This window comes from Pongo abelii, chromosome 10, assembly GCF_028885655.2.
Source record: "Pongo abelii isolate AG06213 chromosome 10, NHGRI_mPonAbe1-v2.0_pri, whole genome shotgun sequence".
Classification (NCBI taxonomy): domain Eukaryota; kingdom Metazoa; phylum Chordata; class Mammalia; order Primates; family Hominidae; genus Pongo; species Pongo abelii.
The window spans coordinates 4,691,528-4,715,595 of record NC_071995.2 but is presented as its reverse complement, the minus strand read 5'-3'; the positions used below and the strand labels follow the sequence as shown (position 1 = coordinate 4,715,595).

Here is a 24,068-nt window from a genome sequence, read left to right as displayed (position 1 = left end):
TAGCATGATCAGGCTGATTTAATAATGAGCAACATGAAACACAGGGGAACCTGACTGCCCCTTATGTATGTGCCCAGCAAGATATTTCTACAAAATTAAACTTAATGGTTTTAAATTGGAGAAAGTGAAGAACTGCAGATTTAATCTCCCAACACTTTTTTTTTTAACTGACACTAATCTATTTCTGCTTCAACCCTATACTAATGTCATAATACTAGGAGATCTAGAGACCAGCTCTTCACACACCCTATAACCCTAAGGGAGAACATTAGGAACAAGTGTGTGGAGTTAGCTTTTTCAGAAGTCACACAAAAGGAGCACTCTACTTACCGATAGGCAAAAAGTGGCAAGGGGAATGGGAGGAACAATCTGTGAGCCACAGCAAAGATGTACTTCACCAGGTGAAAGAGAAGGTACCGATTGGGACTATAAAAAGACAAGACACAGTTCTTTCAATTACATGCTTCTCACAAATTTTCCTTTATAACAAAATAACATTTTTCTTATAAAAAAGGAAACATATATGCACCGTAGTAGATACAGAATAGCACAAAGAAAAATCACCCGTAATCCCATTATGAAAGATAGTTAATATATTTGATCTATATCCTTCTCATCCCCTTACATATACACATTATTTTGGTTTTAATAAATACACAATCCGTTCTATTCTGTAATGTCTTTTCCATTTAACATTACATCATAATCATCTTTCCACAGCATTAAATATTTTATTGCATGTTTCATGACTGAACATATTGCACGGCACATAATCACAATTATTTTATCAATTGCCAGTTTTGAGATATTTATGCTATTAAAAATCTCTTTTATAAAATAATGTTTTAATGAACATTCCTGTAATAAATATTTGTACTTATCCATGATTACGCATTTAGAATATATTTGTAGAAGTGGAACTGGGTCAGTGTAGACTTTGAAATTTTAAGGCTTTTATTGAATACTTCTAAACTGCTTTTCAAAATGGTTCTATCAATTTATATAAAATGTTAATTATATAACATTTTATATAAGTATATATAATTATAATTATATATATGTAATTATATATAATTATATATATGTAATTATATATAATTATAATTATATATATGTAATTATATATAAGAATGCCCCCTCCACCCGAAATGAGTTGTCATAAAAAAACAAAATTTTTGCCAATCTGCTAGGTTAAAAAAAAAAGGTATCTTATGTTTTAATTATTATGTCTTTCATATGAGAGATTATTTCTTCACAAATTTTTGGTCATTTATACATTTATCTTTTCTTTCCTCCTGGAGTCCCTGTCTATAAAAATAATTTGTAAGAATTCTCTATATTTTAGTGATACTGTTGGAAATATCTTTTATTGTTTGTATTTTACCTTTTAGTGTTATTTACAGTGTTTTGTGCACATAAAATTTTAACTGTTTAATTTAACCAAAACTACTGATTTTCTTTATGGCTTGGATTCATAGTTAGAAAATTCCTCTGCAGTGATATAAATTTCCACATATTTTGTCTAAAGCTTATAAAAAAGGTTTTTTTCTTTTTACTATAAAGTAAGTTCCTTCTGTGACATTTTTTGTACATGATATAAGGTAAACATGTAATTATATTTTTCCCAAGATGTAAGCCAATTGCTTCAATGCTATTTACAGAATCATTTACTGTACTGCCTCTTTCCCTATACTGAAATGTCACCCTTATTACATACTATATCCTTACATATAATGGGACTGTTTCTGAACTTTCCACTCTATTCCATTAATCTGAATAGTTCTGTACGATTTTAACCTAGCATTAATAAGTATTAGTGTTTATAATGCATTTTAATATTTCTTTACCCATTTCCTAATTCATTTGCATGCTTCATGACAGTAAATCTGTGACAACCAAGAGCTGAGTGAAGGTAATTCAGTGAGAACCTCATTATCCTGACATACTTTACTAAAAAACATGAAACTATCAGCCAGGAGAAATATCAGACAAAGGCCTCAGTAGGGTTCTTCAAATTCCAGAGGGATTTGTAAGGATCATTACAGGACATGTAAGACATGCTACGCCAAGAACAACTTGAATTTTTACGATGACAAACAAAACTGGTATCATGGGTAAACTAATTCTACATCATAGGTTTCCTCTTCAGCTGTTCTAAAGCACTTTGTGTTCCATTAAGTGCAACTGGAACACTAGTTTAAGTGCCCTTGCTTACAGCCAAAGGTACACTGAAGCCTGCGTCCTCCCAGCTTAGATTTCAAGGTTTAGCATCACAGTTATTCCTCTGCAAATATCCTCAGCAAAATCTTGTCTCCCAGGCCCCTACCCACTATACTTGCTAAGCAAAACTCTTACTCTGGTTGACCCAAACATCTGCCTTCTCTGAGCCTGAAACCCCAGAAGGACAAAACTGTAGACAAAATACAATTGAGCTGATTGACTTCGCCTTATTTTTTTATCAGTAATTTCAAATGGAACACTCAGTTCTGCCTGGCAATCCCACATGTTCTAGGAAATGCTCTTTCCTGTTCTCCCAGGGCATACTTTCTATCTTCTCTGTCCTCAAATTTTCCACACACTTTTCTGACCCACTCCATCCTGCCTTTTAGCTAACCTCACATTCCAACAAGAAAAGATACTCCTTAAATTCCCACAGCCAAACCTACCTGCATCTGCATATATCCTTGAATTCTTTTCCTCATTAAAATTGAAGAAATGTTTGCCTTTTACAAAGGTCAAACTCTCATTTGCACTCTGTATCCAACTCCTCTCAATTCCTGAAGGACTTTGCTCCTTTTCTGTCGGCCCCATCTCCTGAGTCATCAAGTGATACCTCTTTCCTGGACCATTCTTACCAATTTACAAACAAGATGTACAGTCTTCCAAATCCAGGGTGGTACCTCCCTTGATAAGACATTCATGTTTTCATAGCCTTCTCTTTACCCCTTTCCTTTGCTCCCTTTTACAGGGAAACTTCTCCCAATAGTTACCTAACTGTTGCCTCCACTTCCTATCCTGCCATTCAAATCTCACTGCAATCCAATCTGCCCTTTGCCCAATGTTCAAATGAGGTCACTGAGGTGACCATGAATCTCTATGCTGTCACTCACTCAACCTCCTGGCAGCACCCAATCTAGTTGCCAACTCCCTCCTTCTGGTTTTCTTTCCAATTCACTGGACTTTCCTTTTCGGTCATTTATTTTAATTATTTTGCTTAATTATTACTTATGCATCTCATCACTAATCTATAAGCTCCACAAAGGGAGAAATCTTACATATGCTATTCACTATTGCGGTATAATTTACATACATTAAAATTCATCCATTTTAAGCATATAATTCAATGATTTTTCATACATTTACCAAGTTGTACAATCATTACCATAATCCAGTTTTAGAATATTTTTCCTTACTCTAGTAAGATCCTCCACAGCCATTTAATCCTGGATTTTACTCCCAGGCTCAGGCAATCACTAATCTACTTACATTTGCCTTTTATAGATACTTCATATAAATGGAATCATACAACATGTGATCTTCTGTATCTAGCTTCTTTCATTTACCATGTTTTTGAGGTTCATACTTGTAACATGTCAATATTTCATTCCTTTTATTGTTGAACTTCTATTACATGAGAATGCTACTATATTTTATTTCTCCTTTCATCAGTTAATGAATATGTGGGATGTTTCCAAATTTTAGCATTTATGATAACGCTGCTGTGAAAATTCAAGTGCAAATCTTTGTGTAGACCCATTTTCATTTCTTTTGGGTAAATACCTAGGAGTAAAATCAATAGGCCATACGGTAAATTTATGATAACTTTTGAAGAAGATGCCAAACTGTTTTCTAAAGTGGCTATACAATTTTACACCCCTACCAGCAATGTATGAAGGTTCCCATTACTCCATGTCTTCATCAACATTTGTTATTTTCTCTCTGTGAACTGGTATCTCATAATGGTTTTGATTTGCATTTTCTGTAATGACTAATGATATGGAGCACCTTTTCATGTGTTTTTTAGTGATTAAGTACATCGGCTGGGCTGATATGCCTATTCATGTCTTTTGCTCATATTAAAAAATGGATCGTCTTCTCATTGAGTTCTAAGATTTCTTTGTATATTCTGGATAGTAGTCCCTTATCAGATATGTAATTAACAAATATTTTCCCCCAGTCTGTGACTTGTTTTTTCGTTTTCTTAATGGTATCTTTTGAAACACAAGAGCTTTAATTTCGGTGAAGTCTAATGTATCCATTTATTTTTTATTTTATGAAATAGGCTTTTGATGCCATAGCTAAAAATCTTCTAGAATCCAAGGTCTAGAAGATTTTCTATTTTCCTTCCAAAATTATTATAGTTTTATAACCCTTTTATTTATTTTTTTACATTTTTACCAATTGAAAAAAAACTTTTTAAATTATACTTTAACTTCTGGGGTACATGTGCAGAATGTACAGGTTTGTTACATACGTATACATGTGCCATGGTGGTTTGCTGCACCCATAAACCTGTCATCTACATTAGGTATTTCTCCTAATGCTATCCCTCCTCTAGCCTCCCACTCCCGACAGGCCCTGGTATGTGATGTTCACCTCTCTGTTTCCATGTGTTCTTATTGTTCAACTCCCACTTATGAGTGAGAACATATGGTGTTTGGTTTTCTGTTCTTGTGTTAGTTTGCTGAGAATGATGGTTTCCAGCTTCATCCATGTCCCTGCAAAGGACATGAACTCATCCTTTTCTGTATACTGGCTGCATAGTATTCCATGGCGTATATGTGCCACATTTTCTTTATCCAGTCTATCATTGATGGGCATTTGGGTTGGTTCCAAGTCTTTGCTATTGTGAACAGTGCTGCAATAAACATACATGTGCATGTGGCTTTATACTAGAATGATTTATAATCCTTTGGGTATATATACTCAGTAATGGGATTACTGGGTCAAATGGTATTTCTACTTCAAGATCCTTGAGGAATTGCCACACTGTCTTCCACAATGGTTTACACTTCCATCAACAGTGTAAAAGCATCACTATTTCTCCACATCCTCTCCAGCATCCGTTGTTTCCTGACTTTTTAATGATCGTCATCCTAACTGGCGTGAGATGGTACCTCGCTGTGGTTTTGATTTGCATTTCTCTAATGACCAGTGATGATGAGCTTTTTTCGTATGTTTGTCGAGCTGCATAAATGTCTTCTTTTGAGAAGTGTCTGTTCATATCCTTCGCTCACTTTTTGATGGAGGTTTTTCTTGTAAATCTGTTTAAGTTCTTTGTAGATTCTGGATATTGGCCCTTTTTCAGAAGGATAGATTGCAAAAGTTTTCTCCCATTCTGTAGGTTGCCTGTTCACTCTGACCATAGTTTCTTTTGCTGTGCACAAGCTCTTTAGTTTAATTAGATCCCATTTGTCTATTTTGGCTTTTGTTGCCATTGCTTTTGGTGTTTCAATTATGAAGTCTTTGCCCATGCCTATGTCCTGAATGGTATTACCTAGCTTTTCTTCTAAGGTTTTTATGGTTTTAGGTCTTATGTTTAAGTCTTTAATCCATCTTGAGTTAATTTTTGTATCAGGTGTAAGGAAAGGATCCAGTTTCAGCTTTCTGCATATGGCTAGCCAGTTTTCCCAACACCATTTATTAAATGGAGAATCATTTCCTCATTGCTTGTTTTTGTCAGATTTGTCAAAGATCAGATGGTTGTAGATGTGTGGCATTATTTCTGAGCCCTCTGTTCTGTCCCATTGGTCTATATACCTGTTTTGGTACCAGTACTGTGCTGTTTTGGTTACTGTAGCCTTGCAGTATTGTTTAAAGTCAGGTAACATGATGCCTCCAGCTTTGTTCTTTTTGCTTAGGATTGTCTTGGCTATGTGGGCTCTTTTTTGGTTCCATATGAAATTTAAAGTAGTATTTTTCCAATTCTGTGAAGAAAGTCAATGGAAGTTTGATGGGGATAGCACTGAATCTATAAATTACTTTGGGCAGTATGGCCATTTTCATTGTATTGATTCTTCCTATCCATGATCATGGAATGTTTTTCCATTTGTTTGTGTTCTCTCTTATTTCCTTGAGCAGTGGTTGGTAGTTCTCCTTGAACAGGTCCTTCACATCCCTTGTAAGTTGGATTCTTAGGTATTTTATTCTCTTTGTAGCAATTGTGAATGGGAGTTCACTCATGATTTGGTTCACTCATGGTTTGTCTGTTATTGGTGTATGGGAATGCTTGTGATTTTTGCACATTGATTTTGTATCCCGAGACTTTGCTGAAGTTGCTTACCAGCTTAAGGAGATTTTGGGCTGAGACGATGGGGTTTCCTAAATATACAATCATGTCATCTGCAAACAGACAATTTGACTTCCTCTTTTCCTAATTGAATACCCTTTTTCTTTCTCTTGCCTAATCATCCCAGCCAGAACTTCCAACACTACGTTGAACATGAGTGGTGAGAGACGGCATCCTTGTCTTGTGCCGATTTTCAAAGGGAATGCTTCCAGTTTTTGCCCATTCAGTATGATATTGGCTGTGGGTTTGTCATAAATAGCTCTTATTATTTTGAGATATATTCCATCAATACCTAGTTTATTGAGGGTTTTTAGCATGAAGGGCTGTTGAATTTTGTCAAAGGCCTTTTCTGCATCTATTGAAATATTCATGTCGTTTTTGTCATTGGTTCTGTTTATGTGATGGATTACATTTATTGATTTGCATATGTTGAACCAGGCTTTTATCCCCGGATGAAGCCAACTTTATCATGCTGGATAAACTTTTTGATGTGCTGCTGGATTTTATTGATGATCTTCGATTGAATGTTCATCAGGGATATTGGCCTGAAATTTTCTTTTTTTGTTGTCTCTGCCAGGTTTTGGTATTAAGATGATGCTGGCCTCATAAAATGAATTAGGGAGGATTCCCTCTTTTTCTATTGATTGGAATAGTTTCAGAAGGAATGGTACCAGCTCCTCTTTGTACCTCTGGAATAATTCAGCTGTGAATCCATCTGGTCCTGGACTTTTTTTGGTTGATAAGCTATTAATTGCTGCCTCAATTTCAGAACTTGTTCAATTTCTTCCTGGTTTAGTCTTGGGAGGGGGTATGTGTCCAGGAACCTATCCATTTCTTCTAGATTTTCTAGTTTACTGGCATAGAGGTGTTTATAGTATTCTCTGATGGTACTTAGTATTTCTGTGGGATCAGTGGTGATATCCCCTTTATCATTTTTTATTGCATCTATTTGATTCTTCTCTCTTTTCTTCTTTATTAGTCTGGCTAGGAGTCTATCTATGTTGTTGAAAAAACCAGCTCCTGGATTCATTGATTTTTTGAAGGGTTTTTCCTGTCTCTATCTCCTTTGGTTCTGCTCTGATCTTAGCTATTTCTTGCCTTCTGCTAGCTTTTAAATTTGTTTGTTCCTGCTTCTCTAGTTCTTTTAAATGTGATGTTAGAGTGTCGATTTTAGATCTTTCCTGCTTTCTCTTGTGGGCATTTAGTGCTATAAATTTCCCGCTACACACTGTTTTAAATGTGTCCCAGAGATTCTGGAATGTTGTGTCTTTGTTCTCATCAGTTTCAAAGAACACCTTTATTTCTGCCTTCATTTCATTATGTACCCAGTAGTCATTCAGGAGCAGGTTGTTCAGTTTCCATGTAGTTGTGCAGTTTTGAGTGAGTTTCTTAATCCTGAGTTCTAATTTGATTGCCCTGTGGTCTGAGAAACTGTTATGATTTCTGTTCTTTTGCATTTGCTGAGGAGTGTTTTACTTTCAATAATGTGATCAATTTTAGAATAAGTGCAATGTGGTGCTGAGAATTATATTCTGTTGATTTGGGGTGGAGAGTTCTGTAGATGTCTATTAGATCCACTTGGTCCAGAGCTGAGTTCAAGTCCTAGATATCCTTGTTAATTTTCGGTCTCACTGATCTTTCTAATATTGACAGTGGAGTGTTAAAGTCTCCCCCTATTATTGTGTGGGAGTCTAAGTCTCTTTGTAGGTCTCCAAGAACTTGCTTTTTGAATCTGGGTGTTCCTGTATTGGGAGCATATATATTCAGGATAGTTAGCTCTTCTTATTGCATTGATCCCTTTACCATTATGTAATGCCCTTGTCTCTTTTGATCTTTGTTGGTTTAAAGTTTGTTTTATCAGAGTAGGATTGCCACTCCTGCTTTTTTTTGCTTTCCATTTGCTTGGTAAATATTCCTCCATCCCTTTATTTTGAGCCTATGTGTGTCTTTGCATGTGAAATGGGTTTCCTGAATACAGCAAACTGATGAGTCTTGACCCTTTCTCCAATTTGCCAGTCTGTGTCTTTTAATTGGGGCATTTAGCCAACGCAAGGAAGCCATTTAAGGTTAATATTTTTATGTGTGAATTTGATCCTGCCATTATGATGCTAGCTGGTTATTTTGCCCGTTAGTTGATGCAGTTTCTTCATAGCGTCAATGGTCTTAAGAATTTGGTATGTTTTTGCAGTGGCTGGTTTCAGTTGATCCTTTCCATGTTTAGTGCTTCCTTCAGGAGCTCTTGTAAGGCAGGCCTGGTGGTGACAAAATCTCTCAGCATTTGCTTGTCTGTAAAGGATTTTATTTCTCCTTCACTTATGAAGCTCAGTTTGGCTGGATGTGAAATTCTGGGTTGAAAATTCTTTTCTTTAAGAATGTTGAATATCAGCCCCCATTCTCTTCTGGCTTGTAGGGTTTCTGCTGAGAGATCCACTGTTAGCCTGATGGGCTTCCCTTTGTGGGTAACCTGACCTTTTTCTCTGGCTGGCCTTAATATTTTTTCCTTCATTTCAGCCTTGGTGAATCTGACAATTATGTGTCTTGTGGTTGCTCTTCTCGAGGAGTATCTTTGTGGTGTTCTCTGTATTTCCTGAATTTGAATGTTGGCCTGCCTTGCTAGTTGGGGAAGTTCTGGAGTTTTCCAACTTGGCTCCTGGTTCCATTCTCCCCATCACTTTCAGTTACACCAACCAAATGTAGATTTCGTCTTTTCACATAAGCCCATATTTCTTGGAGGTTTTGTTCATTTATTTTCACTCTTTTATCTCTTATCTTGTCTTTTCACTTTATTTCGTTGAGTTGATCTTCAATCTCTGATATCCTTTCTTCCACCTGATCAATTTGGCTATTGATACTTGTGTATGCTTCACAAAGTTCTTGTGCTGTGTTTTTCAGCTCCATCAGGTCATTTATGTTGTTCTCTAAACTGGTTATTCTAGTTAGCAATTCATCTAACCTTTTCTCAAGGTTCTTAGCTTCCTTGCATTGGGTTAGAACATGCCTACTTCTCTCAAATCGTCAAACTCATTATCCATCCAGTTTTGTTTCCTTGCTGGCAAGGAGTTGTAATCCTTTGGAGAGAAGAGGCTTTCTGGTTTTTGGAATTTTCAGCCTTTCTGCACTAGTTTCTCCCCATCTTCATGGATTTATCTACCTTTGGTCTTTGAAGTCAGTGACCTTCGGCTGGGGTCTCTGAGTGGACGTCCTTTTTGTTGATGTTGATACTATTCTTTTCTGTTAGTTTTCCTTCTAACAGACCCCTCTGCTGCAGGTCTGCTGGAGGTCCACTCCAGACCCTGTTTGCCTGGGTATCACTAGCAGAGGCGGCAGAACAGCAAAGATTGTTGCCTGTTCCTTCCTCTGGAAGCTTCGTCCCAGAGGGGCACCTGCCAGATGCCAACCAGATCTCCCCTGTATGAGGTGTCTGTTGGCCCCTACAGGGATGTATCTCCCAGTCAGGATACATGGGGGCAGCGACCCACTTGAGGAGGCAGTCTGTCCCTTATCAGAGCTCAAATGCTGTGCTGGGAGATCTGCTGCTTTCTTTAGAGCTGCCAGGCAGGGATGTTAAAGTCTGCTGAAGCTGCACCCCCAACTGCCCCTTCCCCTAGGTACTCTGTCCCAGGATGGTGGGGGTTGTATCTATAAGTCTCTGACTGGGGCTGCTGCCTTTTTTTCAGAGATGCCTGGCCCAGAGAGGAGGGAATCTGGAGAGGTAGTCTGGCCACAGTGATCTTGCTGAGCTGCAGTGGGCTCTGCCCAGTTTGAACTTCCTGGGGGCTTCATTTACTGTGAGGGTAAAACCACCTACTCAAGCCTCAGCAATGGTGGACGCCCCTCCCTCCCAAGCTCATACGTCCCAGGTTGAACTCAAGACTGCTGTGCTAGGAGCAAGAATTTCAAGCCAGTAGATCTTAGCTTGCTGGGCTCTGTGGGGGTGGGACCTGCCGAGCCAGATCACTTGGCTCCCTGGCTTCAGCCCACTTTCCAGGGGAGTGAAAGGTTCTGTCTCACTGGCGTTCCAGGTGCCACTGGGGTATGGAAAAAAAACTCCTGCAGCTAGCCCAGTGTCTGCCCAAACGGCTGCCCAGTTTTGTGCTAGAAACCCAGGGCCCTGGTGGCGTGGGCACCTTAGTGAATCTCCCGGCCTGCGGATTGCAAAGACCATGGGAAAAGCGCAGTATCTGGGCCAGAGTGCATGGTACAGTCCCTAATGGCTTCCCTTGGCTAGGAGAGGGAGTTCCCCGACCCCTTATGCTTCCTGGGTGAGGTGACACCCCACCCTGTTTTGGCTCACCCTCCTTGGACTGCACCCACCATCCAACCAGTCCCAATGAGATGAACCAGGTACCTCAGTTGGAAATGCAGAAATCACTCGCCTTCTGTGTCAATCTCGCTGGGAGTTGCAGACTGGAGCTGTTCCTATTCAGCCATCTTGCCAGCAATCCTTGTTTTATAACTCTTACACTGAAGTCTCTGAATTATTTTAATTTTTTCACATAGAGTGCGAGGTAGGAGTTGAAGTTCATCTTTTTTTTAATGTGGATATCCCAAAACCATTTGTTGAAAAGACTATCCTTTCTCCTCTGAAATGCCATAGCACCTTTTTCAAAAATCAATTGTCCATAAAGATTTATTTCTGAACTATCAATTCTGGTTAATTCATCTATATGTCAATTCTTATGTCAGTACCACACTATCTTGATAATTATAGCTATTAAGTTATGAAACTTAACTGTTTTGTCTATTGTGGGTCTTTGCATTACCATATAAATTTAGAATCAATTTATCAACTTCTGCAAAAAAGTCTGTTGGAATTTTGATAGAATTAAGTTGAATTTGTCAATCAATTTGAAGGAAATTATCATTTTAATCATACTGACTCATCCAATCCATGAACATGGTATGTCTTATTATTTATTAGGTATAATATAATAAATTTAATTATTAAATTTATACTTAAATATTCTATTATTTTTTACACTGCTGTGAATAAAATTCTTTTCTTAATTTTATTTTCACATTGTTCATTTACTAGTATATATTGATTTTTCTATGCTGATCTTATACATCGTGATTTCACTGAATGTGTTTATTCATCATCACACTTGTGTGTAATGTTGTATGAGTGTGTATCAATAGGTATTTTATGAATGAATGGCAAATAGAATGGACCAACATAATATAATTCATAACTACAAAAAACCTAGGAGGAAAATTATAGTCTTACGCCACTGCCTTAGCCTCAAAATATCAGAGAAAGAAGCAAAGTTTTTTCCTGGGGCTGAAGAGACAAGAAATGTGTAGATGCGTATCTACAATTTCAAGAGGAAAAATATCTACACTGCAATGTCTAGTATTATTTTTTCCATCATTATGCCAAACAACAATGACTTACTGGAGCCCAGACAAAAGGATAATGGCTGGGCAAAGGTAAAAAGGAAAACGTGCAACTCATCCAGAGCTAGAGCAAGTAAAGTTCACAAAGCCATTTCTGCTCATTTATTCCCTGAAATCCTAGTCCATGTAGCTCTTCACTGGAACTAATGTCTTTTGTGTTTAGTATTTTATCAAACCTGTATTGAATATATTGAATTGTAATTCTTACCTAGACTATATAACTGATTGCATGCTAATGTACCAAACTGGGAACTGAAAAGGAGAAATATATTTTGCAGCTGCTAGTTGACATGGAAAACCAAGACTTTTCACACTGAAAAAAATGATTTATTAAATAATAATAGTGGAACATAACAATGTATAGATTCAGAATTCTGGGAATATATTCTATGCCTCTTGGCTTAAAGAGAAGAGTGTCATTTTCCCCTAGAGGCAAATATTTCTTAGGAATTAGGCTATCCCTTAATCACTGAGCCAGATCCTCAACTTTCATAGATGCCAAGTGTTTGCTTCACAGAATCACAGGGTTCTGAACCACTTACCAGGTGAATTTGATACCTCTCAACTTGGCAAATGAAGTCTTAGTTTTTGACTTTTAGTTAATTCAGCAAAAAAATTCCTAAGCTTAGCTGTGACATGATTTAGTAATTTCAGGTAAGTCACATAGCTTAACTGTACCCCTTTTTTTCTGAGAGCAAATTTCAGCAAAGAGCATAAAAGAAATAATCAATCTTGCACAGCACTAGTAATTGTGCTATAAACCATCCATTTTTCAGCCTCTGGGGGCATTGTGATACTCCATCAAAATTAATGTGGTTTTATAACCATACTCACTCCCTAAAAGTGTTTTGTTTGTGTTTTAGAATTTACAGCAATATCCTTTTATATATTAAAAACATCACTGGAGTAGTACAAAACCATCCCTAAGGGTCATTGGACTAAGTATATGTAACAGTCTAGGGCAGTGGTTCTCAGACTTTGGTAACAGAAGAATCATTCATTAAAGTAGATTCCAGGTTCCCTCGAATTCTGATTTAATGCAAGCAATGAGGAGATTTTGATATTGTAAAAGTGCAACAAATAAATCTGTTAGTAACTAATTTAGACATTGATTCCTTCATTATAATAGCACAATTTTAAATTCAAACTCTAAGCACTTACCCAACGAAAGCAAAGGATTTCCCATTGGCATCAGGATCCTTAACTGCATTAACAATTCCTTTGGATACATCTACGACCTGTAAGAAATTATAATATACGTTTAAGTAATTGTTGAAAAAGAGATAGAATGGGAGATGGAGAGATAGAAAGAAAGGAAAGAAGGGAGGAAGGAAGGAAGGAAAGAAGGAAGGAAGGAAGGAGAAAGGAAGAAGGCCACACCGATCTCAACAAAGAAAATGTGAAGTTAAAATAATGGCATTATCTATTCCCAGAAAGCTTCTTAAAAGAATGAGCCTTCTCAAGAGCTCAAATAATCCCTGCTATCCAAGTATTTTCCAAGTACGCATAATCCAAGGCTCATCCAAGTATTTTCTGTAGTAGGAACACACTTACCTTCAGATAGCTTGAGGCCTTTCTGATTTGCTTTTGCCCACAACTTGCCAAGCTCATGTCTTACCACTCCCAACTCTCTTATTGACCATCACAAGCTATTAGGCTGAACCATATGGAATTGCTAATATTCTACCATTTTGATTTTCAAAAACAATAATAGTAATAGTGATTTTGGCCCCCAGGGGACATTTGACAACTGTCTGGAGTCATTTTCAGTTGTCACAACTGAAGGGTGGTGTGACTGGCATCTAGTGGCTAGAGGCCAGGAATGCTGCCAAACATCCTTTAACAACCCCCATAATGAAGAATTATCTGGCTCAAAATGTCAATAGTGCCACTACTGAGAAAACTTGGTTCAATCTAACATGGAATCCAACATGCTCTTTCACCTCTGGGCCCCTGTATATACTGTTCCCTCTGCATGCAATACTCTTCCCCAACTCCCTTCATCAGGCTTACCTTTAGTCATCTTTAAGGTTTTACCCTAAATGCCCTTCCTTTTGAAATGCCCAAGTCTAGATTAGGTGCCCTTCTGATGTAATTACATAAAACCCTCTCCTTATCATAGCACTCATCACATTGTACAATAACTGCTTTATTTATCTGCCTCAGACTGAAAGTAATTTGAGAACAGCAATTTGTGTCTAGCTAGTTAATATCTTTATTTCCCTAGTGACACGTGACATGTATGATGTGTCTAGCACATTATGAGTTCAATAATTTTTTCTTAAATGAACAAGTGAAGACACAGAGAAGGCATGTACCTCTTAAGTAAACTGAGAGGCAGCTAGCTGACACAAGTTGACAAAGAAAATGACAGAGTTACTAAATTAGGACAAAACCAGAAACTTGATCACTGAAATCTGAATTCATCAAAAATCCCTTTCTGACCCCCTTCATCCAAGTACTTACATATACTGGTTGTTTAACTGTCTTCCAGCCCAAGGAACCAAGGGGTGTAGGACCAAACCGATGCATACCTAGCGGAAGAAAGAATAAGAACTATACTGAGAAGGCTTAAGTTGCTGTAAGACCCAACAATCTTAAGATTAACATAATTATTGTGCATAACAGAAATAATATAATGAATGTAGCTGACTCTGAGGAAATGAATGCACTTACAAAAGGCAGTCATTAGTTTTTCAGATAACAAACTCGGAAAATAAAAAGGCCAAACGTTTAAAACCATGAAGAACAAAGAAAAGAGGTCAAATGCCTTGAAAACTAGTCTGCTCTGCAATGCTAAATGCATTGCCATGCCCAAGACTGGACTCTAGTTGCACCCATTCTAAGGAGAAACACAGAACTCTTCCTCCTTATGATACTTATCTGTTGATATGGCAACAGAACAGATGAGCTGTCTATCTAGTTAATATCTAGATGAGTTCTGCTGCTGTATCAACAGATGAGTGATACAGCACAGGTAACCCAGAAAAAGGGCCTGATGGAAATATTAGCTGATATATGGTGCTGGCACAATTACTCTGCTATTTGAAAAAAATGTGAGATAATGTTTTAGTTCTCACCATAAACTAAAACAAATCCCAAGTAGTTTAAATGTTAGATTAAAAAAGTTTTTTTTTGTTTTTTTTGTTTGTTTGTTTTTCTTTTTTTTAAATAGCATTTAAGAGTAGAAATTAGGCCGGGCACAGTGGCTCATGCCTGCAATCCAAGCACTTTGGGAGGCCAAGACGGGTGGATCACAAGGTCAGGAGTTTGAGACCAGCCTGGCCAATGTGGTGAAACCCCATCTCTACTAAAAATACAAAAATTAGCTGGGTGTGGTGGCACACACCTGTAGTCCCAGCTACTTGGGAGGCTGAGGCTGGAGAATCGCTTGAACCCAGGAGGCAGAGGTTGCAGTGAGCCGAGATCGTGCCACCGCACTCCAACCTGGGTGACAGAGTGAGACTCTGTCTCAAAAAAAAAAAAAAAAAAAAAAGAGTAGAAATTATTCACAACAGTACAATAAAGAATAAAATACTTAAAAATAAACTTTATCAAAGTGGCAAAACACACATATGCTGAAAACCACAAAACATTGCTGAAAGAAATTAAAGGCACAATTAAATGGAAAGGCATCCCAAGTTCATGGAATGGAAGACTTAATATTGTTAGGATGTTGCTACGGTTTAAATATTAAAAAGTTCAGATGTCGCCAGTGTGATATGAACTAAGAGATAATTAGGCCATGAGGGTGCTCCCTCATGAATGGGATTAAGGCCCTCATAAAGGAGGTTTCATGCAGCATTCAGCTAGCTTGCTCTTCTCCTCTTCTGCCATGTGGGGACATAGCATTTGTCCCTTTCACCCTTCCACCTTCCACCATGTAAGCGCACAGCAAGAAGGCCCTCACCAGATGACAGCACCTGGATCTTGAGATTCCCAGCCTCCAGAACTGTTGGAAATAAATTTCTCTTCTTTATAAATTACTCAACGTTTGTTGTACCACAAAATGGACTAAGACATATGTCAATTCTACCCAAAGCAATCTCAGATTTAATGCAACCTCTATCAAAATTCCAATGGCTTTTTATTTTTGCAGAAATATAGAAAACTCCATTCTAAAATTCACATGGCGTTTAAAGGGATTCCTTTAAATAGCCAAAACAATCTTGAAAAAGAACAAATTTTTGGAAGTCTCACACTTTCTGATTTCAAAACTTACTACAAAGGCACAGTAATCAAAACAGTGTAGTGATCAAAACAGTGGCATAAAGACAAACATACAGAGCAATGGAACAGAGAAAAATAACTCTTGCATACATGGTCAAATGATTTCCAACAAAAGCACCAAGACCATTCAATGGGGAAAGACAATCTTTTCAACATACTGGATATCTACATGCAAAAGAATAAAATTGGACCCTTACCTCATACCATACACAAAAACTAAGTCAAAATGGATCAAAGACCTAAACCTCAGAGCTAAAACTCTAAAACTCTTAGACAAAAACAAAAGGAGAAAGCCTCATGGCATTGGACTTGGCAACGACTCCTTAGCTACAATACTAAAAGCACAGGCAACAAAAGTAAAAATAGATAAGCTTGACTACATCAAAATTAAAAACGTCTGTGCATCAAAGAACACAACAGAGTGAAGAGACAAACTAAAAAATGAGAGAATTTTACAAATCACATATCTGATAAGCATTTAATGTTCTGAATAAATAAAAAATTCCTACAACTCAATAACAAAAATAAACAACCCAATTTAAAAAATTAGCCAAGGACATGAATAGACATTTCTCCAAATAATAAAGTAGCCAAAAAGCAATGAAAAGATGCTCCACATCACTAATCATTAGGAAAACATAAATCAAAACCACATTGTTGCCAGGCATGGTGGCCCATGCCTATAATCCCAGCACTTTGGGAGGCTGGGGCAAAAAGACTGCTTGAGGCCAGGAGTTTGAGTCCAGCCCAGGCAAGAGAGCAAGACCTGTCTCTACAAAAATACATATAATATTTTTAGCCAGGTGTGGTGGTACACACCTGCAGTCCCACCTATGTAGGAAACTGAGGCAGGAGGATCCCCTGAGCCCAGGAGTTCAAGGCTGCAGTCAGCTGTGATTGTATCACTGCCTAGGTGACAGAGCAAGACCCAATCTCAAAAACAAAAACAAAAAAAAACACACACAATGAAATACCACCTTACAACCATTAGGATGGCTATTATCAAAAAACCAGAAAATAACAAATGTTGACAAAGATCTGGAGAAATTGGAAACCTTGTGCACTGTTGGTGGCAATGTAAAATGGTGCAGCCACTATGGAATACACTATGGTGGCTTGTCGAAAAAGTAAAAATAGATATACCATATGATACAGAATTCCACTTCTCAGTACATACACCAAATAACTTAAATTAGCTATATTTTGTACATCCATGGTCATTGCAGCATTATTCACAATAGCCAAAAGTGGGAAGCAACCCAAGTATCCATTGATGGATGGCTTATTAAACAAAATGTGGTATACACATATAACAGAATATTATTCAGCCTTCAGTAGGAAGGAAATCACATCACGTAGTACAACAGGGATGAACCTTGCATATTATGCTAAGTCAAATAAGCCAGCTACGAAAAGACAAATACTGTATGATTCCACTTATATGAGGTGGTCAAATTCATAGAAACCAAAAGCAGAATGGTAGTTGCCAGGGGCTGGGGGGAAGGAGGGAACAGGGAGTTGTTTAAGGGGTACAGAATTTCAGTTTTACAAGATGAAAAAGTTCTGGGGATTGGTTGTACAACAATGTAAATATCTTAATACTACTGAACTATACTCTTATAAATAGTTAAAAGGGTCTTAATCTTGTCTTAGTCTTAAGACTCTAAACTCCAAAGTCACATCCAAATATTATCTAAATCAGATATAGATAAGACTCAAGGTGTGGGTCATCCTGAGGCAAAATTCCTAACTATGAACATGTGAAACCAGACAAGTTATGTGCTTCCAAAATACAGCCGTGAGACAGGCATAAGATAGACATTCCTATTCTAAAAGGAAGACGTAAGAAAGAAGAAAGGGTAACAAGTCCCAAGCAAGTCCAAAACTTGCAAGGTAAATTCTATTAGATTTTAGAATCTAATAAAAAACACACACAATGAAATACCACCTATTAGGGTGGCTACTAAAAATCAAGAATAATCTTCTTTGCCTAGATGCATTGCCTTCTAGATTCACAGAGGTGGTGGTCTCACCTTCAGGACCCACTGAAGCGGTAGTTCTAACTTCCAGGACCTACTGGGGCAGCAGTCCCACCCCAATAGCTCTGCTGGGCAGAGGGTCACATCTCAAAGTTTCCAGGGGGCTGTAGCCCCAAGGATCAGGCAGCTGTACCTCCAAGACTCTGGGTGGTCCCACCTCCAAGGCCTCTGACAAAGACCGTGTGATCTGTTTAAACCGAGGCAATGGCCCCATCCTTTGAAACCAAAGAGGTAGTTCTAAACATCTCTGAACCACTTTTGGGGTCATTCTTCCCTTTTCTTGAAGAATAGTTCAAATTCACAGCCAAATAGCTCTGTGGTCTGGTCCTCTAGGATATCAGAAGTCAGACAGGCTTCTTTCATTCTGCCCCTTCTAGTTCAAACTGGTGGTGACTTTGCTGATGTAATCTCATCTCTATTCCTGGCTTCTGCCAAGATAGCTTATTAGTTGGTGAGTCGCGTCCACAATCTCTTCATCAGATGGTTGTTCAGCCACACTCTTAGTGTTCTCTTCAAAACAAGCTTTCTCATTTTTTGCAATATGGGTAAGCTGAGAATTTTCCAAATCTTCAGGTTCTGGTTCCTTTTTGCTTAACAAGTCCTTCTTCATTTCATCTTTCTCTCTTTTTGTATTCTATTATAAGCAGTCGGGAGGAACCAAGGCATTTCTTCAATACTTTGTACTTAGAAATCTTCTCAGCTGAATAAACAATTTTATCACTCACAAGTTCTACCTTCCACTAGAACACACACAGATCAGCCAATTTCTTTGCCATTTTATTACATGGATCACCTTTCCTCCGGTTTCCAATGACATATTACTCATTTCCATCTGAGACCTTACAAAAATCACCCTTAATGTCCATATTTCTACTAGGTACCTCAAAACTCTTCTAGCCTCTACCTTTACCTAGTTCCAAAGGCACGTTCACATTTTTAGGTATTTGTTACAGCAGCACCCCACTTCTTGGTACCAAAATCTATTTTGGTCTGCTCAGGCTACCATCACAAAACACCATAGACTGGGTGGCTTGTACAATAAAAATGTATTTTCTCACAGTTCTGGAGGCTGGCAAATTCAAGATCAAAGTGCCAGCCAGTTTGGTTCCTGGTAAGGGCTCTCTTCCTGGCTTGTAGACAGCAGATTTCTTGCTATGTCCTCATATATGGCCTTTCCTCAGTATGTGCACACAGGGAGAGAGAGATCTCTCTTTGTGCCTCTTCTTATAAGGCCACCAATCCCACTGAATTACGACCTCACCCTTATGGCCTCATTTAACCTTAATTTCCTCCAAAAGTCCTCACTCCAAATAAATTCACAATGGTGTTAAGGCTTCAATATATGAATTATGAGGGGGCACAATTTAGCCCACAGCAGACAGGAAATTTTATACTACGTATATTTTACCACACATTTTTTTAAGTAGAATTATTACAGAGTTAGGTGGACACAAACAACAGGGGGAAAAACAAGATAGAAACATCTAAATTGGATAAACCAATATCCAATACAATGGAATCCACACAATGGAATACTATTTAGCTAATATAAAGAAATGAGCTATCAAGCTATGAAAAGAAATGAAAGAACCTTAAATGCATATTGCTAAGTGAAAGAAGGTGAAAGAAGTCCACCTAAAAAGGCTACATACTGCATGATTCTGACCATATATATAATATCCTGGAAAAGGCAAAACTATAGAGACAATAAAAGGATCAGTGGTTGTCTGGGGTTGCGGGTGGGTAGGAGAGTAAGAATCAATACATATAACACAGGGGATTTTAGGATAGAGAACCTATTCCATGTGATATTCGAGTATTTGCCAAGGTCACAGAGTTAGCTGGACCAAGACTTAAACTCAAGTCTCTGACTCCCAAGTTCATGCTCTTTCCATTAATCTAAGTTGCTTCTTTTGATATGGAATATAACAAAGACTACATTGACTATGAAAATATAAACTTAGGGGAGAAAAAGGCAACTGGGAAAGAAAAAATATATCCTTAGTCTGCCAATCAGAGAAAAGTGTTAGCTTGAGCAACTTCAACTTGGTTAATCAGTATCCCTCTCTTTTACCATTAAGAAAGAATACGTACTTGCAAAAGAATTAAGGAATCTATCCTCTCTTCCAAAGATGTCCGATGGCTTTATGATAATGGCTTCTGGAAATGCATCTCTCACTACTTTCTCTCCAACAGCCTAAACAATAACCAAACAAACCTGTTTTGAGTTTAGAGACAAGTGAATAAAGCATCCATTCTTTCCACTATTAAAACATGACTTGTATTTCAAAGGTGATATTTTCCTCCAGATAAAGGTAATCGTGTAATTCATAAAACTCAGTTACACAGAACTTTTAAAAAATATAATCCACAAAAATGTCCTGCACCTTACAGATTTGGTTGGGTCTCTTCCCGTTTTTTATTTTAAAGGAAGCTTACATTGAAGAAGCAGAAAAATCAAAGTAGAATTTTTTCAGCCTCCATTTTTCCTTCTATTTACAGATTCTCTGGTTTGTGTCAATCATCTAGCAGCCTGTTAGAAAAAGGACAGTATGGTGGCAGCAGGCTACAATAATGGAAGTGTCACCAGTACCTACATATCCAAAGGAGGTTGGGGATAGAGTAACTAATCTTCCTAATCTCAACTGCTGTACCATCCTTACTTGTTATCATCTACTAGCCTCCTAGGCAAGTCTTCTTGTTCGATGAAAATATCAGCACCTAATTCAGTCTTCCTTTCTACTTCCACCACCACTGGGGGTGACATGATGTCCAAGTGGGCTTGGACTTCTCAGGTTCTTGAGCTGCTCAACTCCAATGACCTCCTCTTCCTTCCACCTCTACCACTCTTAACTCAGTTACACCACCTACTATATCAGCATCTGGAATTGCTCTTCTTCTGAGGTATTAAATGAAGACATCCTACTCTTAGATGTCCATTTCCTACAATTTCCAGCCTGCCTGTTCTTTGTTCATCTGCTCCTGGGATACCTGTTTCTCAACTTTCTCAAGAACTCTAGTGCACTGATTCTGCTTCCCCTGTATCAACTCTTCCGACTGTTCCTGTTCTTCTCTCTGAATTCCAGATTAGGTTCCAAAGACCATCTTCTCACCACTCTCTTGCCAACATTGTAAACTACCTTGTCCCTTTGTCCTTTACTCTAGCCACCAGGCAAAATTCTAATCCTAGAAGAACTCCATTTGCCTCCCTTGGGCCATGCACTCCCACTGCCTTGAGCAGCTGGCAGGAAAATGAGTCAATAAAAATCATGAATTGGTACCACTATAAACTCATGCCTCCAATTTTAACCGGGCCCTCAACATTTCCCAAAAACCGTGTTTTCCTCTAATTAACTTACCTTCCCACAAGACTATATGAAACATTTTCTATTCTATTCAAATTTCAGACATCCCTTTCTTTTCTCTTCCTTCCAGTAAATGACTTTGCCTTCTAATAAAAGAGAAAATATAAGACAGTAGAGGAAAAACCACCTCTAGTTCTCACCACTAAATCTACAAACTCTGGTATATAAAGCACAATTTTCTCCTCCTCTCTTACCTGATGGGAGGAACAGTGCCTCTTTCAATGCTTTAGAGCTCAGGTCCTTTCACTTTTTCAGGAACCTGTCCAATTTACTCTCTCTTCCACATCCTCAGCCTCACTCTTTTTACCAGCATGTAAACAATGTAGATCCTCTAACTTAAAAAAAAAATACCAACTCCACATCCCCCTCCAGCTTCTATCCTCTCAGTCTTTCATCTTCCTCTTGCCAGTCAAGCTACCTGAAAATGTACCTACCCTTACCATTCCCACTTCCTCAGTTCCAACTCACTCTTCACGCACTCGCATTCTGGATTCTGCTCCAACCATTGCACTGAATCTATTCTTGATAAGATCACCAATGACCTCCATGTCAGTAGATCCAAGGTGACTTTACAGTTAATATTTGCTTGACTTCTCAATAGCATTCGTAAGTATTCACTTCCTCCTGTGAGACTGTCTTGCCATGGCTTCCCTAGCACTGTACTCTCCTGGTTTCCCTTCTGCCTTATCATGTCCTGCTTAGTCTTTCTGTTTGATTGGTTTGGGTTTCTGCAGGTGCCTCCTTCTCTACCAGATTACTAACCATTGGTATGTTCTGGGCCCAATCTGAAACTCCCTTCTCAATCTTCAGCCATCTTCTCCCCTGTCATTACTTCAATTAACAACAAATGCTGGTAACTCCCACATTTCTGTCTCCAACCCAGACCTCTCTTCTGACCTCCAGATCGACACACATCTGAAATGCACCTGAAACGTGAGTCCAAAACTCAATCATCTTCCATTCTCTCAAGTAAAATAGTGCTCCTCAATCTTTGCTGTACTCGGAATTACCTACAGAGAGTTAAAAAATACTGGTGTTGAAGTTGCAACCCCAGAAATTGTTTTAATTGGTCTGGAGCATAGCCTAGGCATCAGAATTTTTAAAAGCTCCCTCAGTGGTTTTAATGTGCAACTAAGGCTAAGAGTCACTGCCCTACAGCCTAGTCCCTCTCAAGTATTTCCCATCTGATTCAACAGTACTATCACCTACCCACTGGCTTCAGCCAGAGGGCTGGACATCTTTGACTCTTCTCTCTTCCTCACCATTGACACCTCCCATTCCCTTCCAGTCATGAAATTCTGATGATTTTATGAATGTTTGGGCAGAGGCAGGCACAAGTATCCTCTCTCTTATTTTCTCTCTATTTACTACTGTAGCCACAGTGCTTAACACAATATGTGATACATAGTAGGTGCTTAATGAATAGTTTATCCAGTAAACTAATGTGGTGAGTCAAAAACTTGGAACCATTATCAAGGAACTCTGTTGTCCTTATCAGTATGATTGAAAACAGGCTTCCATATGGCAGAATCCCAATGTTAAGCGCACTGCCAGACACTGATATCCCTTCTGAGTCCCTAATAATGAACACGTTTCACTTAGGTTACAGACTGACTCCAAACTACAGTGGTCAGTCTCTAGGTATGGGATTTCTGGGAGTAAAAGGAGCATAAGTACTGTGTGAATAGGCATCTTCCCTGGCAAATATTAATCCCTGTCATTCTGAGCCTTCGCATCACCCCTTTAAGAGTGGCATAAAACCACTACAGTGCAAGGGGTGAGAAAGAAAGATGGTCCTTTAACCATGGTAGATGACACAGGTATGATTCCTTTGGCAGAAATCTGTGATGGTTTCTGTATAATTCAATGATGCCCCAAAGAAACTTTAAGTATCTGAATGCCAATAGTAACATGGTCTAGCCAACTCTGAAGCCCCTTAGCACAGTTCCCTACAAACAGAAGGCACACAATCAAAATGTCAAAACATCACACACACCCCTAGTTCTGGATGCAGGGAATCAGAAAACCTTTTAATTCTACATATGTCTGTGATAAACCCTTCTCACTGAAATCATGTTTCAAATGGGCCAAGAAACTCTGGCTCTGTGAACCACTTCCCACATCAATTTGTTACTTACCTTATTTCTCAAATATCTAGAAGAGCTTTTAATATTCGCATTCAGATGTGAAACATGAATGAATTTTTCAACTCCAGCTTCCTTGGACAGTTGAGCAATTGCTTGGGGAATCTTCACAAAAACATCCTCAAAATCAAAGTTTCTGGAAGAAAAAAAAAAGGATTGGTTAAGAACTCCACACACAGGATCTCAAAGCTTTAAGTGATAAGCTGGTTTTCGTAACAGTACTGAAATTCATACTACTTAAACTTTTAAACAGCAATGATTTAACTTAAAGCTAAATTTGGCCGGGTGTGGTGGCCCATGCCTGTAATCCCAGCACTTTGGGAGGCCAAGGCGAGTGAATCACTAGAGCCCAGGAGTTCAAGACCAGCCTGGGCAAAACGGTAAAACCCTGTCTCTATTTCTAAAAAAAAAAAAAAAAAAAAAAAAAAATTTTTTTTAAATTTTTTTAAGCCAAAATTATTTTTTAAAAAAAGTTGACAGCTCTGCGCACTGTCATTACTCTACACAATTTAAGGCCTACTCTAAGTTAGAAATCCAGTATACATCATGTTCTGCATTATCAGGGAATCCTGAGGCTGAAGCCCTTTAAAGAAACCTGGCCGTA

The 24,068-nt window shown here is 38.2% G+C and overlaps 1 protein-coding gene across 1 annotated transcript in view; it reads right to left on the bottom strand.

Annotated features, from left to right (window-relative positions):
- The window catches only part of NDUFA9 (NADH:ubiquinone oxidoreductase subunit A9), a gene marked incomplete at its 5' end in the record, with an annotated part of 40,894 nt that overhangs the window by 7,398 nt on the left and 9,428 nt on the right, over positions 1–24,068 (bottom strand). The window contains 5 exon segments of the mRNA NM_001134130.1: positions 331–426; positions 12,848–12,924; positions 14,153–14,220; positions 20,050–20,152; positions 23,459–23,600. Coding sequence (NP_001127602.1) covers positions 331–426; positions 12,848–12,924; positions 14,153–14,220; positions 20,050–20,152; positions 23,459–23,600 — 486 coding nt within the window.